General features: G+C 36.2%; 1 protein-coding gene across 11 annotated transcripts in view; it reads left to right on the top strand.

Annotated features, from left to right (window-relative positions):
• Positions 1-23,677, top strand: part of PTPN4 (protein tyrosine phosphatase non-receptor type 4) — a 208,998-nt gene that overhangs the window by 30,422 nt on the left and 154,899 nt on the right. For 8 of the 11 annotated variants that reach the window (XM_038564936.1, XM_038564934.1, XM_038564933.1 and 5 more), the window contains exon 2: positions 15,458-15,612. In XM_038564936.1, the coding sequence (XP_038420864.1) occupies positions 15,475-15,612 (138 nt within the window). In that variant the 5' untranslated portion in view covers positions 15,458-15,474. Of the gene's footprint in view, positions 1-11,475; positions 11,579-15,457; positions 15,613-23,677 lie in introns of those variants that run through there. The other 3 variants (XM_038564928.1, XM_038564937.1, XM_038564941.1) reach the window with 3 other exon arrangements.

The following is a 23,677-nucleotide window of genomic DNA, read 5'->3' as shown; positions in this document are numbered from 1 at the left end:
ACCCTTCAAGGTGAGAACTATTACTTTGACCATTTTGTAGATGAAACAAATGAGGCAGAAATAGGTTAAAGAGAATAAGCATACATTTGGTGATCATCTTTTTAATTTTTTAATTATTATGTTATTTATTTATTTGAGAGAGAGAACATAAGCAGGGGGAGCAGCAGAGGGAGAGGGAGAAGCCGACTCCTCACTGAGCAGGGACCCTGATGTAGGGCTCCATCCCAGGACCGTAGGATCATGACTCAAGCCAAAGGCAGACACTTAACCAACCTGGCCACCCAGGTGCTCCATCATCTTTATTTTCTTAGTAACATATCTTACTGTTATAGTATATGGAACAACCTCTGAATTCTTGTGACATCTAAGGTTCAAACTGAATATTAAAAATTTTAATTTCCATTATCAGCATTTGCCACTATTAGAAGAAATTAGCCATATTAAACATGAAGAAAACTGGCCAAAATATGCATTATGTTAAATTAAATTAAATTTTGTTATATAACCAGATTATGAATCAATTCTCTACATATTTTGCCTCTTAAGTGTTTTGACTATTTTTTCAACAGTTTTATTGAACTAAAATATTGTATAGTAAACTATATATATTTTTAAACTATAGTACTTGATCAGTTTTGACATACTTATATATCTATAAAACCGTCACCACACTCAATATAATGAATATACTCATTACTCCCAAAAGTTTCCTTGTGCCCCAGTATAATCCCTTCTACCATACTGATGCCCGTAGGCAAATGCTGCATACTGTCACTAAAGATTACTTTTGTGTTTTTTAGAATTTCATATAAATGGAATCGTATAGTATGTACTTATTTTTGGGGTTTTTTTTGCACTTATTTTTGATCTAGCTTCTTTGAGCATAATTATATTGAGACTTGTCCATATTGTTGTGTATATCAGTAGTTGTACTTTATTATGTAATTGTATTCCACTTTTTAAATATACCACAGATGAATAAACACGTACCACATGTGAATAAATCCATTTACCTATATAGACATTTATTTTGTTTCTAGTGGTTAGCTATAACAAATATGTCTTTTTTTTTTCAAAGATTTTATTTATTCATGAGAGACAGAGAGAGAGAGAGAGGAAGAAGAAGCAAGCCCCATGCAGAAAGCCCGATGTGGGACTGGATCCCAGATCCCAGGATCACGCCCTCAGCCAAAAGCAGATGCTCAACCACTGAGCTACCCAGGCGTCCCCAAATATAAGTCTTTATATGGAAATTTGCATTTGTTACCTGGATAGCTCATAGCGTTGGAGTAAGTTCAGATTTGTAAGAAAGCGCCAAACTGTTTTCCAGTGTTACTGTAACACTTTATATTCCCACCAGCAGTGAACGAGAGACCCATTTTCCCTTGTTTTTCACAGCATTTGGTGTCATTTTATTGTTTTGTATCTGTCCTGATGAGTATGTAGTGACATTTTGTTATGGTTTTATTTTTTAAAGATTTTTATTTATTTATTCATGAGAGACACACAGAGAGAGAGGGGCAGAGACACAGGCCCAGGGAGAAGCAGGCTGCCCTGCTAGGAGCCCGATGTGGGACTCCGTCCTGAATCCTGGGATTATGCCCTGGGCCAAAGGTAGAGACGCTCAACTGCTGAGCCACCCAGGTGTCCCGAGTTACGGTTTTAATTTGCACGTGCCTAGTGATGTTGAACATCTTTGTGTGGTTATTTGCAATCTGCATATCCCTTTGGTGAAATATCTCTTTAAATCATTTGTTTTTAAAATAGATAGTTTTGTTTTCTTAATACTGAGTTCTAAGAGTTCTTTATAAATTCTGGATACAACTCCTTTATCTGATGTATGCTCCCACTCTCTGACCAGTCTTTTCATTCTCTTACCAGTGTATTTTGAAAAGCAGATGTTGTCAATTTTTATGAATTATAAAATATTAAGTCATGCTTATGGTGTTTTTTTTTAAAGAAATATTTGCCCAATCTAAGGTCACAAAGGATTTCTCCTATGTTTTCTTTAAGAAATTCAATTGTGTTAGGTTATACTGAGATCTTTGATTCATTTTGAGTTAATTTTTGCATACAGTACAAGGTATGGATTGAAGTGCATTTTTTTTTGCATGTTTTTACCCTTTTTTGAAATGACTAACCTTTCTCTACTGAAGTTTTACAAGCATACCTCAGAGATATTGTGGGTTCCATTCGAGACCACCACAATAAAGCAAATATTGCAATAAAGCAAATCAAATGAACTTTTTGGTTTTCCAGTGCATATAAAAGTTATGTTTACACTATGCTGTAGTCTGTTAAGTGTGGAGTAGCATTATTTCTAAAATCAATACATATCTTGGGGCACCTGAGTAGCTCAGTTGGTTAAGTGTCTCTCTCTGGCTAAGGTCATGATCCCAGGGTCCTGGGATTGAGCCCTGTGTCAGGCTTCCTGCTTAGTGGGGAGTCTGCTTCTCCCTCTGATACTTCTCTGCTTGTGGTTACACTCGCTTGCTCTCGTATTTAAATAAAATCTTTTAAAAAGTCTTAATTAAAAAGCATTTCATTGCTAAAATATGCTGTGAGCTGTAATGACTGAGTTTTCAATTAGTTGTAAATTACTGATCACAGATCATTATAACAAATATAGTAATAATGAAAATTGTGAAATATTGAGAGTATTAACCAAAATGTGACAGAGACATGAAGTGAACAAATGCTGTTGGAAGAGTGGTACCATAAACTTGCTGGATGCAGGATTGCTACAAACCTTCAGTTTGTAAAAACAGTATCTACCAAGCACAATTAAAACGAGGTGTGCCTGTATATCTGTCAAAATTTAGTTATCCTGGGATGCCTGGGTGGCTCAGCGTTTGAGCACCTGCCTTTAGCTCAGGGCGTGATCCAGTCTGGGGTTTGAGTCCTGCATCAGGCTCCCTGTGAGGAGCCTCCTTCTCCCTCTGCCTATGTCTCTGCCTCTCTCACTGTGTCTCTCATGAATAAATAAAATCTTAAAACAAAATTTAGTTGTTCATGTATGTGTGCATCTTATTCTGGACTCTTTGTTTCATTCCTCTGTTTATCTTGATGCTAGTACAATAGTGTCTTGGTTTCTGTCTTTTATAATGAGCTTTCAAATCAATAGATCTGGTCTTCCATATTATGTTTTCTTTATCCGTTGTTTTCAATTGTTTCTTTCTTTTTAAGATTTATTTATTTTAGTGAATGTATACATGAGAGCAGGGTGAGGGGCAATAGGAGAAGGAGAGAGAGAATCTTCCCATCTTCCCCATTGAGTGTGGAGCCTGATTCAGGGCTCAGTCTCAGGACTTTGAGCTCACCACCTGAGCCAAAACTAAGAGTTGGACATTTAACCAACTGAGCCACCCAGGTAGGTGTTCTTCAACTTTTTAAAAAAATATCTTATTCATTTATTCATTTATTCATGAGAGACATACAGAGAGAGGCAGAAACACAGGCAGGGGGAGAAGCAGGCTCCCCGCTGAGCAGGGAGCCCCATGCGGGACTCGATCCCAGGACCCCCGGATCATATACCCTGAGTCAAAGGCAGACACTCAACTGCTGAGCCACCCAGGCGTCCCTCCTCAACTATTTTCAATTCAAATATTTTCATTTTCTACTTGTCTCATTTTCATATGAATTTTAGAATTGGTTTGTCAATCTCTATAAGTAGGCCTGTTAGGATTTTTATTGAGATTGCCTGGAATCTCCAGATCATTTAACCTGTGAACACGGCGTATCTCTTCACATATTTTCTTTCTTCTTTAATTTCTCTCAGCAGTGTTTTGAAGCTTTTAGTTTCAATGCTATTGTAAATTATATTGTTTTTAAATTATAATTTTTGGTTGTTGCTAATTTGTAGAAATAAAATTAATTTTTACATATTGGTGTTACATTTTGCTTTGTTAAAGTCACTTATTATAGTAGCTTTTTTTGTAGATTTCTTCAGATTCTCTATGTAGATGGTTAATGTTACCTGCAGATATCGATAGTTTTACTCTTCTAATTTCAATGACTTATATTTCTTTTTCTTTGAATTGCTCTGGCTCACACCTCTAGTACAATTCTGAATAGCAGTGATGAGAGCTGATGGATATCCTTGTTTGTTTGTTTTTTAATTTTTAAAAATATTTGAGAGAGTGCGTGTGTGCACAAGTTGGGGGAGGTGGCAAAGAGAGAGAGAGAAGCAGACTGCCCGCTGAGCAGGTAATCCAGTGCTGGCCTCCATCCCAGAACCCGAGAGATCATGACCTGAGCTGAAGGCAGCCACTTAACTGACTGTGCCACTCAGGCACCCCGGTGTCCTTGTTTTGTTCCTGATTTTAGCCAGAACCCATTCAGTGTTAAGTATCATGTTAACTGTGTTTTCCACAGATGTTTTTTATCAGGTCAAGGAAGATTTGTTTGTCCCCTGCTTTCATTCTCTACCACCCACTTCATCTTTCTTGTACTGTTGTTGCTGAACCATGTCATTTGTCTCTTTCTGTGACAGCCTGAACCCCTTTAATCTATGAAAAATAAACTGTTAGCTATTTTGTCCTTTAAAGTTAAAAGAAAGTCAAAAAGAATGTGCTTTTACTGAACAGAAAACATTGTTTTTAACATTAATAGAGTTCTAAGAATAAGACCATTTTATTCCACAATTTGAATTCACCACTGTGCATATATGCCTGAGTGCCTTTTCTCTTATTATATGTGTCCATAATTTTTATAATTTGAATATCACTATATATGTTCAGCTGTTTTGGCTTAATATGTACAAATTTTTAATATGTGTAAACATAAAATGATTATCATAATTTTAGGTCTCAGAATGTTTAATTTTTATTAGTATGTTAGGTATAAAGGACTGAACCATTTTATAGATCACAATTCATATTTTTTTGGAAAAAGATGGGCTCATTTCCACTGAAAGCAGTTACGTATACACGTATATCAATTTTGCTGAGACACTTTTCAGATGAAAAAAGAAAGATGTAATGGAGGGTTTTATTTGAACTTCTTTTTCTAATGCATCATAGAAGGTTTAGCATATTTTTTTCCAGAAATTTTGAATTTTCAAGTAATAGAATTCTCCAGAAATCACATAATTATTACTGTATGAAATGAAAGTAAATGTGACAAGAAAAGTGAATATATTTAGTATATTGATAACTAAAATCTTGGTAAATGAAGATACCATTTTATGGAGAAGTTTCAAGGGCTGATTAGACGGTTCATTTATGTTTTATTTTATTTTTATTTTTTTCATTTATGCTTTCATCTGAAGTCTGTAAGTATAAGTTTCCTGAGAAAGTAACTCAATACTAAAGAAACTGAGTAGTGGGAACAGTGCTAAAATTCTAAGCATTTTCGACCTAAGATTCTAAGGTGTACAAGATCAGAATAGCCTAGAATATATACTTAATTTGTTAAAATTTTCATTTTGTCACTTTAAGGAATACTTGTTTAGTGCCTGCATCATATAGGGTCTGGGGTTGAAAGTTATAGAAGAAAATATAATATTAATTATGTTAGAACCAGTCTCTGCCTACTTGGCATTTATGGCTTTTTATGATGGATACTTGCAGGAGACCTATAAGAAAGTAAAATATGTTATGGTAGAGTGTAAGTTCCATAAGAATAGGGATTTGTGATTTTTTTCCCCCACCATTGATGTATGTATGCCAAGGGCTTAGAACAGTGCCTAATACAGTTTAACAAATATTTGCTGAATGATTAAATGAACATATGAATGAATCTCCTGGTAATTTCTAGGGCACCTGGGTTTGCATGGAGTTGGTAGAGCATGTAAGTTCATTTGGGGTTGTGAGTTTGAGATGCATGTTGGGCGGAGAGATTACTTTAAAAAAATAAAATACTGTTTATTAAAAAAAAATATTCCTGGGGCATCTGGGTAGCTCAGTCGGTTAAGCATCTACTCTTGGTTTCAGCTCAGGTCATGATCTCACAGTTGTCGGATTGAGCCCTCTGTCAGGCTCTGTCCTCAGCATGGAGTTTGCTTCTGATTCTCTCCCCGTCTCCCTCATACTCTCTCTCAAATAAATAAATAAAATCTTAAAAAAATTTTTTCCTGATATCTTTTTGAAATGGAAAGGATATTTTTCATGTACATGAATATAAAACTCAAATCTATTTTTTTCCGTCAAGACATTTTTTATTAGGTTTTAATTTTAATTCCAGTTAACGAACAATGTATATTAGTTTCAGTTGTACAATATCGAGATTTAACAATTCCATACATCAAATGTGTTTTGTCTTTGATTCTCCTTTAGTCATTGTTCCTGATCCTCATCTTTCTTGATTGACATCTTTGCCTTCCTCTGTCCCCTTCTTTCCTCCAATCCCTTAGTTCTCCTCCTACCTCAGGGGGCAGGGGAGTGTGGAAGAGAAGCCCCAGGCCTAAGATTCCATCCACTCACCTTCCTGGATCCCAGAGCGGGGCAGGAGAAGAGGGTGGCATCCCCAGCACTGAGGAAGAACAGGGCTCACAGGGCCTGAGCTCTGATCCCCACCCACCACCTCTCTTTCTTCCCTGCCCCCAGGACTGGGCCACTTCTGGGTGGGGCAGTGGGTTCCAGCTTGGCTCACTGAGAATGTAAGAACTACAAACAATTTCTATTAAATTAAGTTTTGTGTCTTTAAAAAAAAAATTCTGTACATCATCCAGTGTTTATTATAACAAGTGTACTCCTTAATCCCCATCACTCACTTCTCCCATCCTCACCTACTTCCCCTCTGGTAATCATCAGTTTGTTCTTTATACTTAAGAGTCTGTTTCTTGGGGCGTCTGGGTGGCTCAGTGGTTGAGCATCTCCCTTTGGCTCAGATCATGATCCTGGGATCCTGGGATTGAGTTCCACATCAGGCTCCCCACAGAGAGCTGGCTTCTTCCTCTGGCCTATGTCTGCCTCTCTCTGTGTATTTCATGAATAAATAAATAAGAGCCCCCCCCCCCTTTTTTTTTAAGTCTGCTTCTTGGTTTATCTTTCTCTTTTTTTTTTTCCTTTGCTTGTTTGATTCTTAAGTTCCACATATGAGTGAAATCATACAGAATATTTCCTTTTCTTGACTGACTTATTTTGCTTAGTATTCTCTAGTTCCATCCATGTTGTTGCAAATGGCAAGATTTCTTTTTTTTTTTTTTTTTTTAAGATTTATTTATTTATTCACCTAAGAGAGAAAGAGGAGCAGAGACACGAGGGAGAAGCAGGCTCCATGCAGGGAGCTTGATGTGGGACTTGATCCCGGGATGCCAGGATCACACCCTGGGCCAAAGGCAGGCACTAAACCGCTGAGCCACCCAGGGATCCCCAATTTCATTCTTTTTTTATGGCTGAATAATATTCCAGTGTGTGCTGTATGTGTGTGTGTGTGTGTGTGTGTGTGTGTGTGTGTTTGTATAACCTCTTCCTTATCCATTTGTCAATCTCTGGACACTTGAGCTACTTCGATAATTTGACTGTTGTAAGTAATGCTGCTATAAACATAGGAGTGCATGTATCCCTTTGAATTAGTGTTTTTATGTTTTTTTGGTAAATACTCAGTAGTGTGATTCCTGGTTGTAGGCCAGATCTATTTTTAACTTTTCATGGAACCTCCATACTCTTTTCCACAGTGGCTCCACCAGTTTGGATTCTCACCAAGAGTGTATGGGTATCCCTTTTTCTTCACCTTCTTGCCAGTACCTGTTTTTCCTTATGTTGATTTTAGCCACTCTGACAGATGTGTGGTGAAATCTCATTGTAGTTTTGATTTGCATTTCCTTATAAAAATCTTTTTTTTTAAATTTTTATTTATTTATGATAGTCACACAGAGAGAGCGAAAGAGGCAGAGACACAGGCAGAGGGAGAAGCAGGCTCCATGCACCGGGAGCCCGATGTGGGATTCGATCCCGGGTCTCCAGGATCGCGCCCTGGGCCAAAGGCAGGCGCTAAACCACTGCGCCACCCAGGGATCCCTGCATTTCCTTATGATAAATGATGATGACTATGTTTTCATGTGTCTGTTGGCCATCTGTATGTCTTCTTTGGAGAAATGTCTGTTCTCTTTAAGAAATATTTTTTTAAAATTGAGAGATTACTATTAATGAATTTTTTCCTCAAAGGTTAGGGTTTAACATCAAATAATCAAAATTACTTAAAGCTCTCAATTAGCAGGGTATAAACTAGTAATATTTTATTTTAAATTATGGGAGGCCAACATCTTCTGATAATTCACGTTTAAGAGTATTGAATATTTAGAATAGTTAGTGCATTTCTGTAGTTGATCTTAACAATGCAAATTTATTCTTTTAAAGTTAGTTAACATTATTTTAAGTGCTTTCTGCCCATTATTATTAGTGACTTGAAGAGAACATTTTAGTGATAACAGCTATGTGAGATTGTATGTAAATATTGTGTAATTTTAAAAATATGTAATTAAAAAATATGTAAGTCTGGGGGTGCCTGGGTGACTCAGTTAAGCATCCAACTCTTAATTTCCACTCAGATCATGTTCTCAGGGTTGTGAGATTGAGCCACAGTTGGGCTCTGTGCTCTGTGGGGAGTCTGCTTGAAGTACTCTCCCTCTCCTTCCTGTCTTTCTCCCCATTTGTGTCCTTACTCACACTCTGTAAAATAAATAAAAAATAAATCTTAAAAAAAGAAACATATAAATCTGAAAAATATTTTTATTCATGGGCATAAATACAAGGAATATGAAATTTTGAGGATAGAGAGGTACATTTTGCTCTATTATAAGAATGTTTACATGTTAATTATAATTTCCTACTGTCTTATTATGAGTGCTTTTTGTTTGAATATTTCCTACTTAGGATAGCCAAGTTTAGGTTTCTGTGGTCTATGAAGAACAGTGGCTTTTAACCTTACTTATAATCTACTAAACCTGTTTTAACATGGAACCAAAAGATTGGTTACTTTCAGGATACATTTATCTAAGTGTGTTGTCCAAGAGTAGATTTGGGTAGTCTCTAAAAACATGTGACTCGGGCAGCCCTGGTGGCGCAGCGGTTTGGCGCTGACTGAAGTCTGGGGTGTGATCCTGGAGACCTGGAATCGAGTCCCACGTTGGGCTCCCAATGTGGAGCCTGCTTCTCCCTCTCCCTCTGCCTGTGTCTCTGCCTCTCTCTCTGTCTATGAATAAATAAATAAAATCTTTAAAAAAAAATAAAAACATGTGACTCAGTTTTCTCCAAATAACTAAATATCTGTGGAAAGGATACTGAGTGTTCTGTTTGTCCTGATACAGTATTTGCTTAATGTTAATAATTGGTTTTCAAAATAATCTGCTGTTGGCACTTCACTTTGTAAGTAATATTCATAATAAAATTATAATATGTAAAATGTGAAGGGCACCTGGCTGGCTGTTGGAAGAGTGTGTGACAATTGATCTTGGAATTGTGAGTTTGAGTCCCATGTTGGCTGTAAAGATTTACTTTACATACATAAATAAACTTAAAAAGAGATAAAGGATGATATTAGCATTCACTAGACAGCAATTAGAGAGTTGTGTGAAATAATATAAACTAGACTATGGTGAGGGGCACCTGGGTGGCTCAGTGGTTGGAAGTCTGCCTTTGGCTTATGTCCTGATCCCAGGGTAGGATTGAGTCCTGCATCAGGCTCCCTGCAGGGAGCTTGCTTCTCCCTCTGCCTATGTCTCTGTTTCTCTCTTGATGCATGGATGAATATAATCTTCAAACAAACAAACAAACAAACAAAAAAACTAGTAGATTGGTGAGTAATCATCAAGGAGAAAAGTAATTAGATTTCTTAAAATGGATAGTCTTTTTTTGTTCATATAGTCTCCTTCAATGACTTTTTGGAAGTTTATATGTAGCGTGGAGGATGATCGGAAGAGCCCCTTAGAAACATTTGATATTTTGCTCAACTGAGACTTTAAACAATTATGTTCTCTTAACATCTCTAAAAGAACATCTTGTTCTCATAAGTGAATAGAAAAATTTTGAGGTGCCCTAGGTAAAGGTGTCTCTTCTGAGAAAAGCAGACACTTATCTGCCAGCCAGATGTCATATATTAAGATGCTCATAACCTTTTGGGAGTGTGTTTTTAAGATGTAATGGAAATTCTGACTAGACTTATTTGGCTTGTTATTTCTTTATGGGCAGTTAGATTGTAACTGGCATAATTGTGCCAATTGTCAAGTGGTATGTATCTTAAAGGTAGATACTTTTCAAGACTATGGAAGAATCACATATGAAAACATCTGGATGAGTTACATAGAAATTTCGTTGGAACCGTTCATCTAGGCTCAAATGCAAATGTCAGCAGTAAATGGGGAAGACTGGTTTTGGCAGAATACATCGATATCTTTTGATCTTGTCACTCCTGTACCATTCTTTTTTATTTAAGATTTTATTTATTCATGAAAGAGAGAGACAGGCAGAGACACAGGCAGAGGGAGAAGCAGGCTCCCCGCTGAGCAGGGAGCCCGATGCGGGACTCAATCCTAGGACCCCAGGATCATTGACCTGATCCAAAGGCAGATGCTCAATCACTGAGCCACCCAGGTATCCCACTCCTGTACCATTTTTTGACATTGGGATACCTTTGTAACATCAACCAGTGTTCTTTTTCTGGTAGTCCCCCTACTGTTAAAACTAATTTGCTATTCTGTTGTTACTTATGAGTTTCATAGGTCTTTGCCCACTTTCGTTGGCTGGACCACTCACCCCAGGTGAAGGGAAGGCAGAGTTGGGGAGAAGGGAAATATATAGCCATTACAGGCAAGAATGGAACATGAGCAAAGAGATGATTATGTATGTTGCTTTGTATTTTCTTTTTTCTTTTAAGCTTTATAATAAGTCTTTGTATTAGAGAAGGTCCTTCCATATTTTAATGCTTTTAATCTTTAAGTTTATAGTCTTTGTAGTTCTATTTGAAGGTTTTTTGTTTTTTAAGTTAGCTCCACACCCAGCGTGGAGCCCAGTGTGGGGCTTGAATTCACGACCCTGAGATCAAGACACCTCACGACCCTGAGATCAAGACTTGAGCTGAAATCAAGTCAGATACTCATTGCTTCATTTTTCTATCTCTAGTGAATATTTGTTGGTTGAGTAGTACCACTGTGAAACATATTAGTTTTATATTGATGTGTAATGAATTACCTTCAGTTTAGCAGTTTAAAACAACACGTATTTCTCCATTTCTGTGGATCAAGAGGATGGGCATAGTTTGGTTGGATCTCACATAATTGAATCTAGATGTTGACTGAACTTTGGGAGCCTAGGTTCTTTTCCAGGCCCGAATACAATCAGATGTAAGGCTCCGATCTTTAGTTTCTGGCTTGCTGTCACCTCCTGGAGGCCTCTTTCACAGGTTGTCTCAAAATACAGAAGACCACATCTTTAAAGCCAGCATTAGAATTTGTATTACTTCAAGAAGTTCCCAATATTTTAAGGGCTTCCCCAAAGTCAGGCCCACCAAGGGTACTCTGTCTTTTTATTTACTCAGGTGACTTGGGACTTCAGTCACATCTGCAAAATCCTTCTCACCCTTCACCTAATTGTGGAAGGAAAATCTCATCAATTTAAGTCCTTGCCACACTCATTAGAAGGTATTGTACTCTTATCTGATTAATTAAGAATAAGAAAAATAAAAATTTAAAATTTGCATTTGTTCCTTCTTTGATACTTTTTTCTATGTAGATCTGAGTTTTTACCTGTATTATTTTACTTCCCTCTAAAGAACTTCTTTTAAATATCTTGCACTGGATTTGTTACCCCTCCCCCTCTTTTTTTGTCTGAGAAACTGTTTATTTCTCTTTGTCTTTTGAAAGATAATTTTGCAGGATATAGAATTCTAGGTTGGTGGAGTTTTTTCCTCTGACATTTTAAATATTTCACTCTACTTGTTTGCATGCTTAAGTAGTCAGATGTATTCTTATAGTTGCTTCTTAATATGTAAAACTGATTTTTTCCTTTTTCAGAGGTTTTTACTCTTTGATTTATAGTTTTAAAATGATATGCTTAGGTATAGGTTGTTTTTTTGACATTTTTCCTTCTTGGTAGATCTTTTTGGATCTGTGGTTTGATGTCTGATATTAATTTGGAGAGACTCAGTCATTATTGTTTCAAATAGGTTTTCTTTTTTACCCCCTCTCCTTTTAATATTCCTGCTATATCTATGTTATACCTCTTTTTGTTTTGTTTTGTTTTGTTTTGTTCCACAGTGTTTAGGTGTTCTGGGTTTTTTTTTCCTTCAGTCTTTGGTGTGTGTGTGTGTGTGTTTGCGTGTTTGCTTGCTTTTCAATTTTTGAGGATTTTTTAAAAATTTTATTTTATTTTACTTATTTATTCATGAGACACACACAGAGAGAGGCAGAGACATTGGCAGAGGGAGAAGCAGGCTCCATGCAGGGAGCTCCATGTGGGACTCGATCCCCTGGCTCCAGGATCATGCCCTGGCAGGAAGGAGCTAAGCTGCAGAGTCACCCAGGGATCCTCTTGAATTCTATTGATATCTCCTCTAGTTGAGATTCTTTCTTATGTTGTGCCAGATACATGTCTGTCAAAAGGCATTTTGTGTTCAAAAGGTACAAGTGTTACTGTGTTCTTTACCTTTAACATTTTTGGTTCTTTCTTAAGATTTCCATTTCTGTGCTCACATTGCCCATTTGTTCCTACATGCTGTCTACAATATCCATTAGAACCTTTAGCATATTAATCCTACTTGTTTTAAATCCTCTATTTGTTAATTCCAACATCCCTTTCATGTTTGGTTCTGATGCTTGCTTTGTCCTTTCAAATTGTGATTTTTTTTTGTTTTTTGTTTTTTTGCCTTTTAGTATGCCTTCTAAAGTTTCCTTTTGGAAAAAAAAAATAAAGTTTCCTTTTGGGCAGCCCTCGTGGCTCAGCGGTTTAGGGCCACCTTCCCCTCAGAGTGTGATCCTGGAGCCCCAGGATGGAGTCTCACGTCGGGCTCCCTGCATGGAGCCTGCTTCTCCCTCTGCCTGTGTCTCTGCTGCTCTCTCTCTCTGTGTCTTTCATAAATAAATAAATAAAATCTTAAAAAAAAAGTTTCCTTTTTTTTTTTTTTTTAAGATTTTAAGTAATCCCTACACCCAGTGTGGGGCTTAAACTTATTTAAGAATAGTGAGATCAAGAGTCACGTACTCAACTGAAAGCCAGCCAGAAACGCCTGTAAATTTTTCTTGATAGATAGGCATGATGTCATGGTAAGAGGAACGGCTATAAATAGGCTTTTAGTAGTGTAGGGAGAAAAAGAAGCATTCTGTAATCTTCTGGTTAAGTCTCAATATTTTAGTGAGCCTATGCCTCTGGACTATGAATGTCACAGGGTTTCTTAGGTTTTTCCTCTTTTCGATGGAATAGGATGCCTATAGTGGGTGGGAGTTGGATATTTCCCTTCTCTCACTGGATGGCTAGAGTCAGCTAGAGTTGAGTATTTTCTTTGCCCCAGGTCACTTTAGGTTCTGGTTAACTAGTTTCTCCTAAGGGCAGGTGTTTTGATGTATTTAATAGTTTTGGCGCGTGTGTATGTGTGTGTATGTTCATCCCTGGCAGAAAGCTTAAAACTACTTTTCTGGTACTTACTGTGGGAATCTAATTGGATTCCTCCAAGTGAATCTCACAATATTGTGGGAGTCGTCTTATGATTGAACCCCCTGGAATTTTTAACTCTCAGAATTGTCCACATTGAACATCTTGCAGTTCGCCAATTACAGTTCAGACTTTCCTGCCTGTGTACTGGCTTGCCTTGTGTTTTTTGCTTGAGAGTCTCTACTTTAGACCCACTGTATTTGCCTGTCCTCTTAAGTCTTGGAGGCAAGAGTTTGCCTTGGGTCTTCTCTCTCTCACATGAATTCAAACAGCGTTGTGATTTTCCAATCCGTTCTACTTTTTACTTGTTAGAGTTGAGTGGGGACTTGAAAAGCTCTTAACATGTGGAATTAGAAACCACGAATCCCTGTCTTTTAATTGGTGAATCTTACTGGGTTAGCCCTTCTTTTTCAACTGCTAAAGCTTTTTCCTTATACAATTCTCATACTTGTGTAACACTGACTTTTACTTTTAGCTTTAATCATTTTGACATGAACAGTCTGTGATGTCAACTGCAGTTACTAAATACTACTGATTTGAACTGTTTTTTTTTTTTTTCTTTAAGATTTTATTTATTTATTCATGAGAGAAATGGAGAGAAAGGCAGACACAGGCAGAGGGAGAACCAGGTTCTCTGTGGAGAGCCTGATGTGGGACTCAATCCCAGTTCCAGGCCTTCCGGATTATGCCCTGAGCCAAAGGCAGACACTCAACCACTGAGCCATCCAGGCATCCTGGTGTTTCTTTTTTAAATTATTTTTTCCTTGCTCATTATTCAAATTTCTTACTACTTATTGCTTACTCGTATTTAAGAATTCTATATACTTGTGTTTCTAATATATTTTATTTCCTTTCTCTAATTGTCTTTAAGAGGGAAGTTTTATGAATTTTAAAATTAGGATTCTTGAATGTTTGAAAATGTCCTTAACTTTATTCTCCGACATGAATTCTAATTTTTTTGGTCTGTAATTCTGTGTTTCATTTAATTTTCAGAACTTCGAAGCTGCATCTTCATTGCCTTTTAATATCAAGTATTGCCAGTATCAGTATCTGTACTTTTATAAGCAATATTAATTTTTTCCCTCTTAACGTTAAAAATTGAGAAGCAGAGATCTGTAGTCATCTGTCTTCTGTTTTGTTTTCTTGAGAATTATAAGAATAATCCTATTAGAATTCATTTAAATTTGGGGATAGTTAAAAAAGTATTATTGTATTTTAAAAAATGGAACAAACTTTCATGTTTCCCCCAAATCTTAAATTTAGTAAAGGTAAGGGTCCTTTAAGGGTAAATAATCTTTCATCCTGCTGCTATTCTACAGTGTTTTTAAATATTTGCATCAGTGAGTAATGTCCAACTTCCTAAGATGGCATGTTCTTTTACACCTTTTTTGGGCTATTCCCAAATATATATATTTTGAATTGGACTGTGGCTTCCTGAACATTTTGTGTATTGTCTTCTCAATGGGACAGTTCAAAATAAAGCTCTTCTTCCAGCCACTTTGAATTTTATCTTATTTTTATTTTTTTAAAGATTTTATTTATTTATTCATGAGAGACCAGAATGAGAGAGAGAGAGGCAGAGACACAGGCAGAGGGAGAAGCAGGCTCCATGCAGGGAGCCCGATGTGGGACTCGATCCTGGGACTCCAGGGTCACGCCCTGGGCCGAAGGCAGGCACTAAACCGCTGAGCCACCCAGGGATCCCCAGTATCTTTTTTTTATACCTACAATTTTTATCCAGGTGTTTCAAAAGTTATAACTGCTTTTTTTCCTAAGTTTTAATTGGAAAACATAAAATAACCTAGGTGTTTTTAAACTACTTTGTATCTTCACCTGTTCTTTTATTTAGTGATTTTTTTTTTTTTCCAACTTAGACCGAGTGTGGACAGTAATGACCTCACGTTTCCGATTGCCTGCTGGCAGAACCTACAATGTACGAGCATCAGAGTTGGCCCGAGACAGACAGCATACGGAGGTGGTTTGCAACATCCTTCTCCTGGATAACACTGTACAAGCTTTCAAAGTTAATGTAAGTATTCTATGTCTTTTTTCTTTTAATAATCTCTGGTTATAAATCTGAGAAGATTATATTTTAAAACTAAAACTGTTTAATTGTAGTACAAAGCCTTATTCAATGAAGAAAGTCTTTTAAGCATGGGTTTGTAAGTTTCTAGTGTAAGTTCTGATTTAAACTGGGTCTTTCAAGAAGTTGACAAACCAGCAGTGCATTATGATTAGTGGAGCAGGTCAGTAGTATGTGGGTGATTTTTATAAATGTGCTTGAGGTGCTTGAAAGCAATTTGTTCTCTTAAATAATTTAGACATTTTGTTTGTAATCTTTCTTGTATTGCCTGTGAATAATAATTGCTGAACAAAGATAGAAGACTGTCCTGATTTAATCTGAGAGTTGTCTGAAATATTTATTCATCTGATTTGTATCTGTTTTTATTTGCTTAATGTTATTGTGAGTTTCACCTATGTGGTATGCTATTGGTTCATTTTTATTGCTGTATAGTGCTCTAATGTATGAGTATGGTATAATTTACTTATTCATTTATTTCTTACCATTGTCCAGTATACTGTTGCTGTATATTTGGATTTTTTTCCACTTTGGGCTCTTGTCAGTAACATTATGTGAACATTGTTGTGTCTGTCTTGACATACATAAGGATGTGTTCTGTTTTATAACTTAAAAAATTTCAAATCTGCAGAAGAGATGGAAGAATAGTATAATGAATATCCACAGGGACACCTGGGTGGCTCATACATCTGCCTTCTTAGATTATGATCCCAGGGTCCTGGGCTTGAGCCCCACATCAGCCTTTCCCACTCAGCAGAGGAGTCTGCTTCTCCCTCTCCCTCTGTTGCTCCCCTGTCTTGTGCTCTTTCTCCCTCAAATAAGCAAATAGAATCTTTTTAAAAAAATGAATATCTACATACCTTTTAGCTAGACTGATCTGTTGTTAACATTTTGCACATTTGCTTTATCTTTTTCTTTGTGTTTTTTCCTGAACCTTCTGAAAGTTAATAATACAGTTCACTGGTAAATACTTCAGCAGCCTAGGAATCTCATAAATTACCACAGAACCATTATCACCCTCAAAAATCAAACATGAAAATAATAGTAGCTGGTATATAGTCCGTGTTCAAACTGGATTCCTCATTCCTCATTTCTATATTCCATCTGTTTCCTGCTGTGTTACCTGGGTATTTCTATTAGAATATCATTAAGGGATGCAAAATACTAATCTGCTGAAATTCTGCCATTTATGCCAGCCTGGATGGATATGAGCATTATGCTCCGTGAAATGATTTAGGTAGAAAAATAAATGCTGTAGTATTTTACTCCTGTATGGGAGCTGAAAAAGCTGACAAGGGATTGGAATGTGTGGGGGAAATGGAAATGTTGGTCAAACGGTACAAATATCCAGTTACGAATAAGTTTTGGGAGTTTAATATATAGTAGGAAGATTGTAGTCAACTGTATTGTACTATATATTTGAGAGTTGCTAAGAGAATAAATCTTGAATATTTCACCACGCACAGAGAAAGGTAATGTGGGAGGTGATGAATGTACTAATAACTTTATCATGGTAATTATTTCACAGTGTGTATGTGTATCATATCACCTTGTCACATATCTTAAACTTACACATGTCATATGTCAATTATATGTCAACAAAGCTGAGGAAAATAAAATATTGATCTTCCTTCTTTCCCAGTTTCTTAAGCTTAAAATTTTCTATGTTATCATATAACACGATTACTAATTTATCTTTCTTTTTACCCAAACTCGAGGCCATTTCACATTGGAAAAGGGATTACAGAATAGTACCTTCAAGTGTATTATCTAACATACCCAACTAATGTGCTTTTCCAAAATGTCAAGCTTTAATTTTTTTGTATTCTGTCATCTGTTCAATAGGTAGATAGTATAGGTTGCCAGCAAGGGATAATACTGAATAAAGGGAATTCTTCATATAAATTTTTAGCTAATGGAAACTCATATTAGGAATTGATACAAGAAAATAAGCCCTTTTCCAGTTATTGACTTAATAAAATTCTTTTATTGGGGGGCTAGATAATAAATCTTAATATTAATATTTAATATTTACTTTTCATTTAATCTTATAGTTTTGCATTTATTTCAAAATATTGCAGAAGGATTTGCTGTGTTTCCCATCTAGCAAAATATTTTCTTTTGGGCACTTTAATTAGTAATGGAATGTTGTATTTTTCAATATAGTAATCAGTGTACTAATTGCTCTTTTAGAGAGACATATTTAATATATTTATATGTTTTTATTATGTATTATATATATTTAAATATCAATTTGAGTACAATTGAGGGCATTAATACTAGAATGATAAATATTATAATACTAGAAACTTTATCTACCATTACTTCAGTTCATCAACAAACTTAAGAGGAACTATATCAGAGATTGACTATTGGATATGTAGCATATTTATTCCTCTGGGTGTTTGGACCCAAGTCTTTCAGAGTGTCCAAGTTTCTTTGTACTTTTGTGTAGATACTGCATATTTTAATCTGTATGAATGGCTCTCTAATTATGCCCTTTACAATCTGTACAGCGTTATGTAATCTTGCCTGCAAGTTAAGAGGGGAGTTTGAGCCTCTGATATTTGTTCTTTGTGTCCACTAAGTACCAGTAAGTCTCAGAAATACCCACTGTGGGCAGCTGCTAGTAACCAATATCTCTCTATTCACTGAGAAGGACAACTACTCAGTTTCCCTGGATATTACCAAGCAATGGTTTCTAATATCTTAGCGGAATCACTTCCTTCCCTAAAAGATTTCTGTACCAAAGATGAAATATTCATTGTTGCCAAAGTCTGCTTTTTTTCCATCTGGTATTCATTTCATCAGAAAATGATATAATGAAGGAGTTGATATAACCTCATTAGTTCCTTTTTTTTATTTCTCTATTGTAGACATAGGATTGAGATAAGCCTATTAACATTGCTTCAGTTTGAAGTTCCATTTTCACTGTGGCTTTGGCACAACCATTTATTTTACTGTAGTCAGCCTATGGAGTGTGTTTAGTCTCTCACGTCCTTAAATTCAATGTCAATCACTAAAAACACATTTCCATTAAATACTTTAAAATATGTAGTATCCATACTACATGGATTGATTTCACCTACCTTTGAGGATTTTTTCCTAATTTTTGGCTTTATCTTAGTATGGCTATTTAGCAGTAGCCTCTGTGACAAGGAAGTTTTGGTGAGAACCATCCTATTCCAGTTTTCTATCAGTCATCAGCATCATATACCTTTAATAAATTATCTCAATATCCTATATCTGTGTAAGTCATGGATTCACCTAGGTATGGCTTATATCTTTTCCATGTATGAGACCTCAGTTAGAAGACTCAAAGTCTGGAGGCTATAATCATTTGAAGGTTTATTCACTCATATGACTATTACCTGAGACCTTAGCTGAGGCTTAAACACCTATATTTGATCTATCTGTGTGCCCTGGGCTTTTTCATAGCACAGTGGCTGTATTACAAAGGTGAGCATCCACAGAGAGAGTGGGAGCCAGGTTGTAGCCATATTGCCTTTGTGATCCAGCTTTGGAAGTCACATAATGTCACTACCACCATATTCTGTTTGTCAGTGCTGTTATAAAGTCACACTCAGGATCAGTGGAAGGGGAATTTATTCACACATTATGCATTCAGGGAGTTCCTTTATTTCATTTAATTTATTTGGCTTTTATTTTTGTCCACATTAATTTTCCCTCCGTTTACTTTTTAAAAAAATTTTTTTAAATTTATTTATTTATGATAGTCACAGGGAGAGAGAGAGAGAGAGGCAGAGACACAGGCAGAGGGAGAAGCAGGCTCCAGGCACCGGGAGCTCGATGTGGGATTCAGTCCCGGGTCTCCAGGATCACGCCCTGGGCCAAAGCCAGGCGCCAAACCACTGCACCACCCAGGGATCTCCATTTATTTTTTTATTTCTAAAAAATTTTTATGTTAAGTAGGTTCCATGCCCAATGTGGGGCTTGAACTCATGACCCTGAGATCAAGAGTCATACAGTCTACCAACTGAGCTAGCCAGATGCTCCTCCCTCAATTCACTTTTTGGAAATGAAATTATCTTTTTTTTTTTTTTTTTAAGATTTATTCATTTATTCATGAGAGACAGAGGCAGAGACATAGGCAAAGGGAGAAGCAGGCTCCTCTCAGGGAACCTGATGGTGGGACTTGATCCTGGATTCTGAGATCATGCCCTGAGCCAAAGGCAGACGCTCAACTGGTGAGCCACCCAGGCATCCTGGAAATAAAATTATCTTAAAAGTGCTAAAGTTCTTCTCTCGAGTGCGTTTCTTTGTTATATATCTTTTTGTACTTAAAAATAACTGATAATTTTTTGGTGATACCAGTACCTCAGTTGTTAACAAAAGATGCTATAAATCATCGACTTTTCTTCTCTTGAAATAAAGTGAAATTTAACTAATACATATTTTAGTTACGTGATAATTTGGGCTGGTGAATATTTAGTTGGCTAAACCTTATGCTTTTTTTTTGTCTGTTAAATAATATGTTCACCAAATTGGTAGTATAAACCAAATTACGAAGGTGAGGTTAGCAGGTGGATATGGATTGAGATGGAAAACTAAAGGCGTATAAGGATGGGGGATTTAGCAAAATGAAACATACTTGTTTTTGTATTTGTTTTGTTTTGTTTTGATTTAGAGAGCACAAGTGAGGGGTTGGGGGGCAGAGGAAGACGGAGAGAGAATCCCATGCAGGCTCCATGCTCAGGGTGGAGCGCAACACGGGCCTGATCTTAAAACCCCAAGATCAGGACCTGAGTTCAAACCAGGAGTCTGATGCTCAACTGACTGAGCCACCCAGGCTCCCTGAGAGAGAATCTTAAGCCAGCTCCATGCCCAGCACTGGGTCTCATGACCCTGAGATCATGACCTGAGGTGAAATCAAGAGTCAGACACCCAACAGACTGAGCCACCCAGAGACCCTGAAACTTACTTTATGTGTACAACTTAAGAGTTTTAAAAAGCTTTAATTTTTTATTTTAGAGAGAATCAGAGCACAAGTAGGAGGGACAGAGTGAGAGGGAGAGAGAATCCCAAGCAGACTCCATGTTGAGCCTGACTCATGGTTTGATCTCATGACCCTGAGATCATGACCCTAACTGAAACCAAGAGTTGGGGGCTTAACCCACTGTACCACCCAGGCATCCCAAGATTTTTTAAAAATTTATTTATTTTAGAGGGAGAAAGAGTGATTGGGGGAGGGACAGAGGAAGAGAATCTTTCAGGCAGACTTTGTGCTGAGCACAGAGCCCAGCGTGGGGCTCCATCCATAACCCATGAAATCATGACCTCAGCTGAAACCGCGAGTCTGGCATTCAACCAGTTGAGCCCCTCATGTATACAATTTAAAAAACCAAATAGTTTAAAAATGTTATAACAAAAACTAGCAGGTTTCTGCCTTAGAAAAAAAAATATTCAACACATTCAGTTTATCTTTCATATTTATTACTGTGGTTCTAAGAAACATGCTTATATTATTTCCTGTTTTGTCTGCCTCTTTTTGCTTTTCATATTTTGTATTGGGTTTGAAGGATGACTTTAGATCTCTTATACTTTCTCCTGCCCCCGCCCCCATACATAGATACCCTGTTATCTTTTCAATAAACAAAAGAGTTATGTAATAATACTTGATTACAGTTCAGTATTTCCTTTCCCTGGAGAGAAATCCTCTTGTCATCTACCTGAAGTTTGTAGAGCCTTGCTGGGTCTTCTTAGAACTGAGTGAGAGAAAAGGACTAGAGAGCTCTCAACTCTTCAATAGGTAGACTTGCACTTATGTAGATTTCCCTGCTTTCAGCTCAGTAAAGATGAATCAGCAACTGTCCCGGAGTCCAGAATCTTACTGGGTCATCTTTAAATTTTTGGTTCTTACAGTGATTTGTACTGGAAGGAGGGTCATGGAAGAGACTGTTACTTGTATAGACTCAATTTCATTACTACCATCACTGTTACTTTGTTTATTTATTTTTTTCACTATTACTTTAGAGTGTTTTAAGCAAACACTTGTTTCCAGTCTGCCTCATTTAACCTTGACATGTCTCAGATTGATTTTCAACAGTGTTTATCCTGAAGGAGAATTTGCTATTTACCAAGATTTTTCAAGTAAAATCACATGTTAAAGTGCTGCTGGTCACCTTTAGTGCAAAAAGATATGATAATTTGCCAATTACCATAGTGTTTGAAAATTCAGACATTGCAGTATGTCATAGATCTTTGAAACTTAAAATGTTTTTTCCCTAAACTATATTCTATTAAGCACTGGAAAACTCTTTATCAATCAGATTTCTAGTTATGTACAGTTAAGGTTATCTTATTTCTTGTGCTTTTTCTTTCATTCTGTTATATTTTGTGATGTATATATAGTTCTATGTCATGTATAAGTTTATTACTGATAATGACATTTACTTCTATTGAGAGATTTCCCGAATAGTTATTTGTCTTTAGTTTGAAGACTTACTAGCTTTGTGATTATACACAAGTTTCTCTACCTTTTTGTATTTTAGACTCTTCATTTGTTAAGACAGAATAACATTTGCCTTGTATAGGATACTCAGAATAAAATGAGAATATTAAAAAAAATAAAATAAAATAAAATGAGAATATTTTTGAAATGCTTCTTTGTCTGACTCACATTATACATTCAAAAAGGTTGAATCTTCTTTTATTGCTTGTGATTTAATAGATTTAACTTATTCTGTAGTTCCAGATATTTTCTTAGAAAAATATTATTCCATAAAATAGCAATATGCTAATTGTTTTATATATTATATTTTTGTTCTATGTACTGTTTCCAAAACCTAATGTGTTTCCTGGCAAAATAGATTAAAGATACATGTACATAGAAATTGTAAAAATGCCAATTTATTCTTAAAAAGTAAAGAGGAAACAATTGTTAAGTTTACATTTTTGAGAATTAGGTATTTATTATCTTGGCAGTTGTATAGTAAATAAAATTGTGAGTTTCATCATGCCCATTTAATGACTGAATTAGTGAGAATCCAGTATATATTATGAGAAAAAATAATTGTGAAAAAATAATGGCTATAAGCCGTTAAGTTTTTGGGGAGATATGTTGGATTCTGTTTAGAAAGGTACTGCAGAGGATCCCTGGATGGCTCAGTGGTTTAGCGCCTGCCTTTGGTCCAGGGTGCAATCCTGAAGTCCCAGGATCAAGTCCCGTGTCGGGCTCCCATGGAGCCTGCTTCTCCCTCCTCCTGTGTCTCTGCTTCTCTCTTTATGTCTATAATGAATGAATGAATGAATGAATGAATGAATCTTAAAACAAAAATAGAAAGGTACTGTAGCTCAGTTTTTCTATGCCTTGGAAATTACATGTAGATTTTTTTTGGTTTATTATAATATGTATGATATATCCTGTACAATGCATAAATCTTCGGTATAAAACTCAGTGATTGTATATGTATACATCTATGGAACCACCAAAAGATTATGTCATTGAATATTTCCCTCACCAAAAAAAGAAAAAAAAGATTCTCTTGTGCCCCCTTTAAATATTTCTAACTCTACTGTATTTCCTCTATGAGCTTTTCTGGGTAAATCTTTTAATATCAGACATTTAGTGATGACCTTAGAAATTACAAAATGTGTCTTTACTTTTAAAGTCTACCTTTAATACTTTCAGCATGTTCCCTCCCAAATATAAAAACCTTAAAACAGTTTAAATCCATTTAGTTGCCTCTTTTTTGTTATTATTACATATTGTAACATCCCCCTCATATGTTATAAACCTTTTAAGATGTTGTTATTGCTTTAAACAATCAGTAGTGTGTTATATTTACCTTTATATCTGTTCTCTCTGCAGCTATTCATTTCCTACATATCCATGCCTCTATTTAGAATCCTTTCCCTTCATCCTAAAGAACCTCTTTTATTATTTTTTAAATAAGGTCCTATTGACGACAGATTCTTCCAACTTTTTGTTGTTTGTTATTCCTCGTTATGTGGGATATTTTTGCAGAGTATAGAATTCTGTATTGATAGGTTT

Source organism: Canis lupus, chromosome 19 (genome assembly GCF_011100685.1).
Source record: "Canis lupus familiaris isolate Mischka breed German Shepherd chromosome 19, alternate assembly UU_Cfam_GSD_1.0, whole genome shotgun sequence".
Taxonomy (NCBI): domain Eukaryota; kingdom Metazoa; phylum Chordata; class Mammalia; order Carnivora; family Canidae; genus Canis; species Canis lupus.
This window is presented reverse-complemented; position numbering and strand designations above follow the sequence as displayed.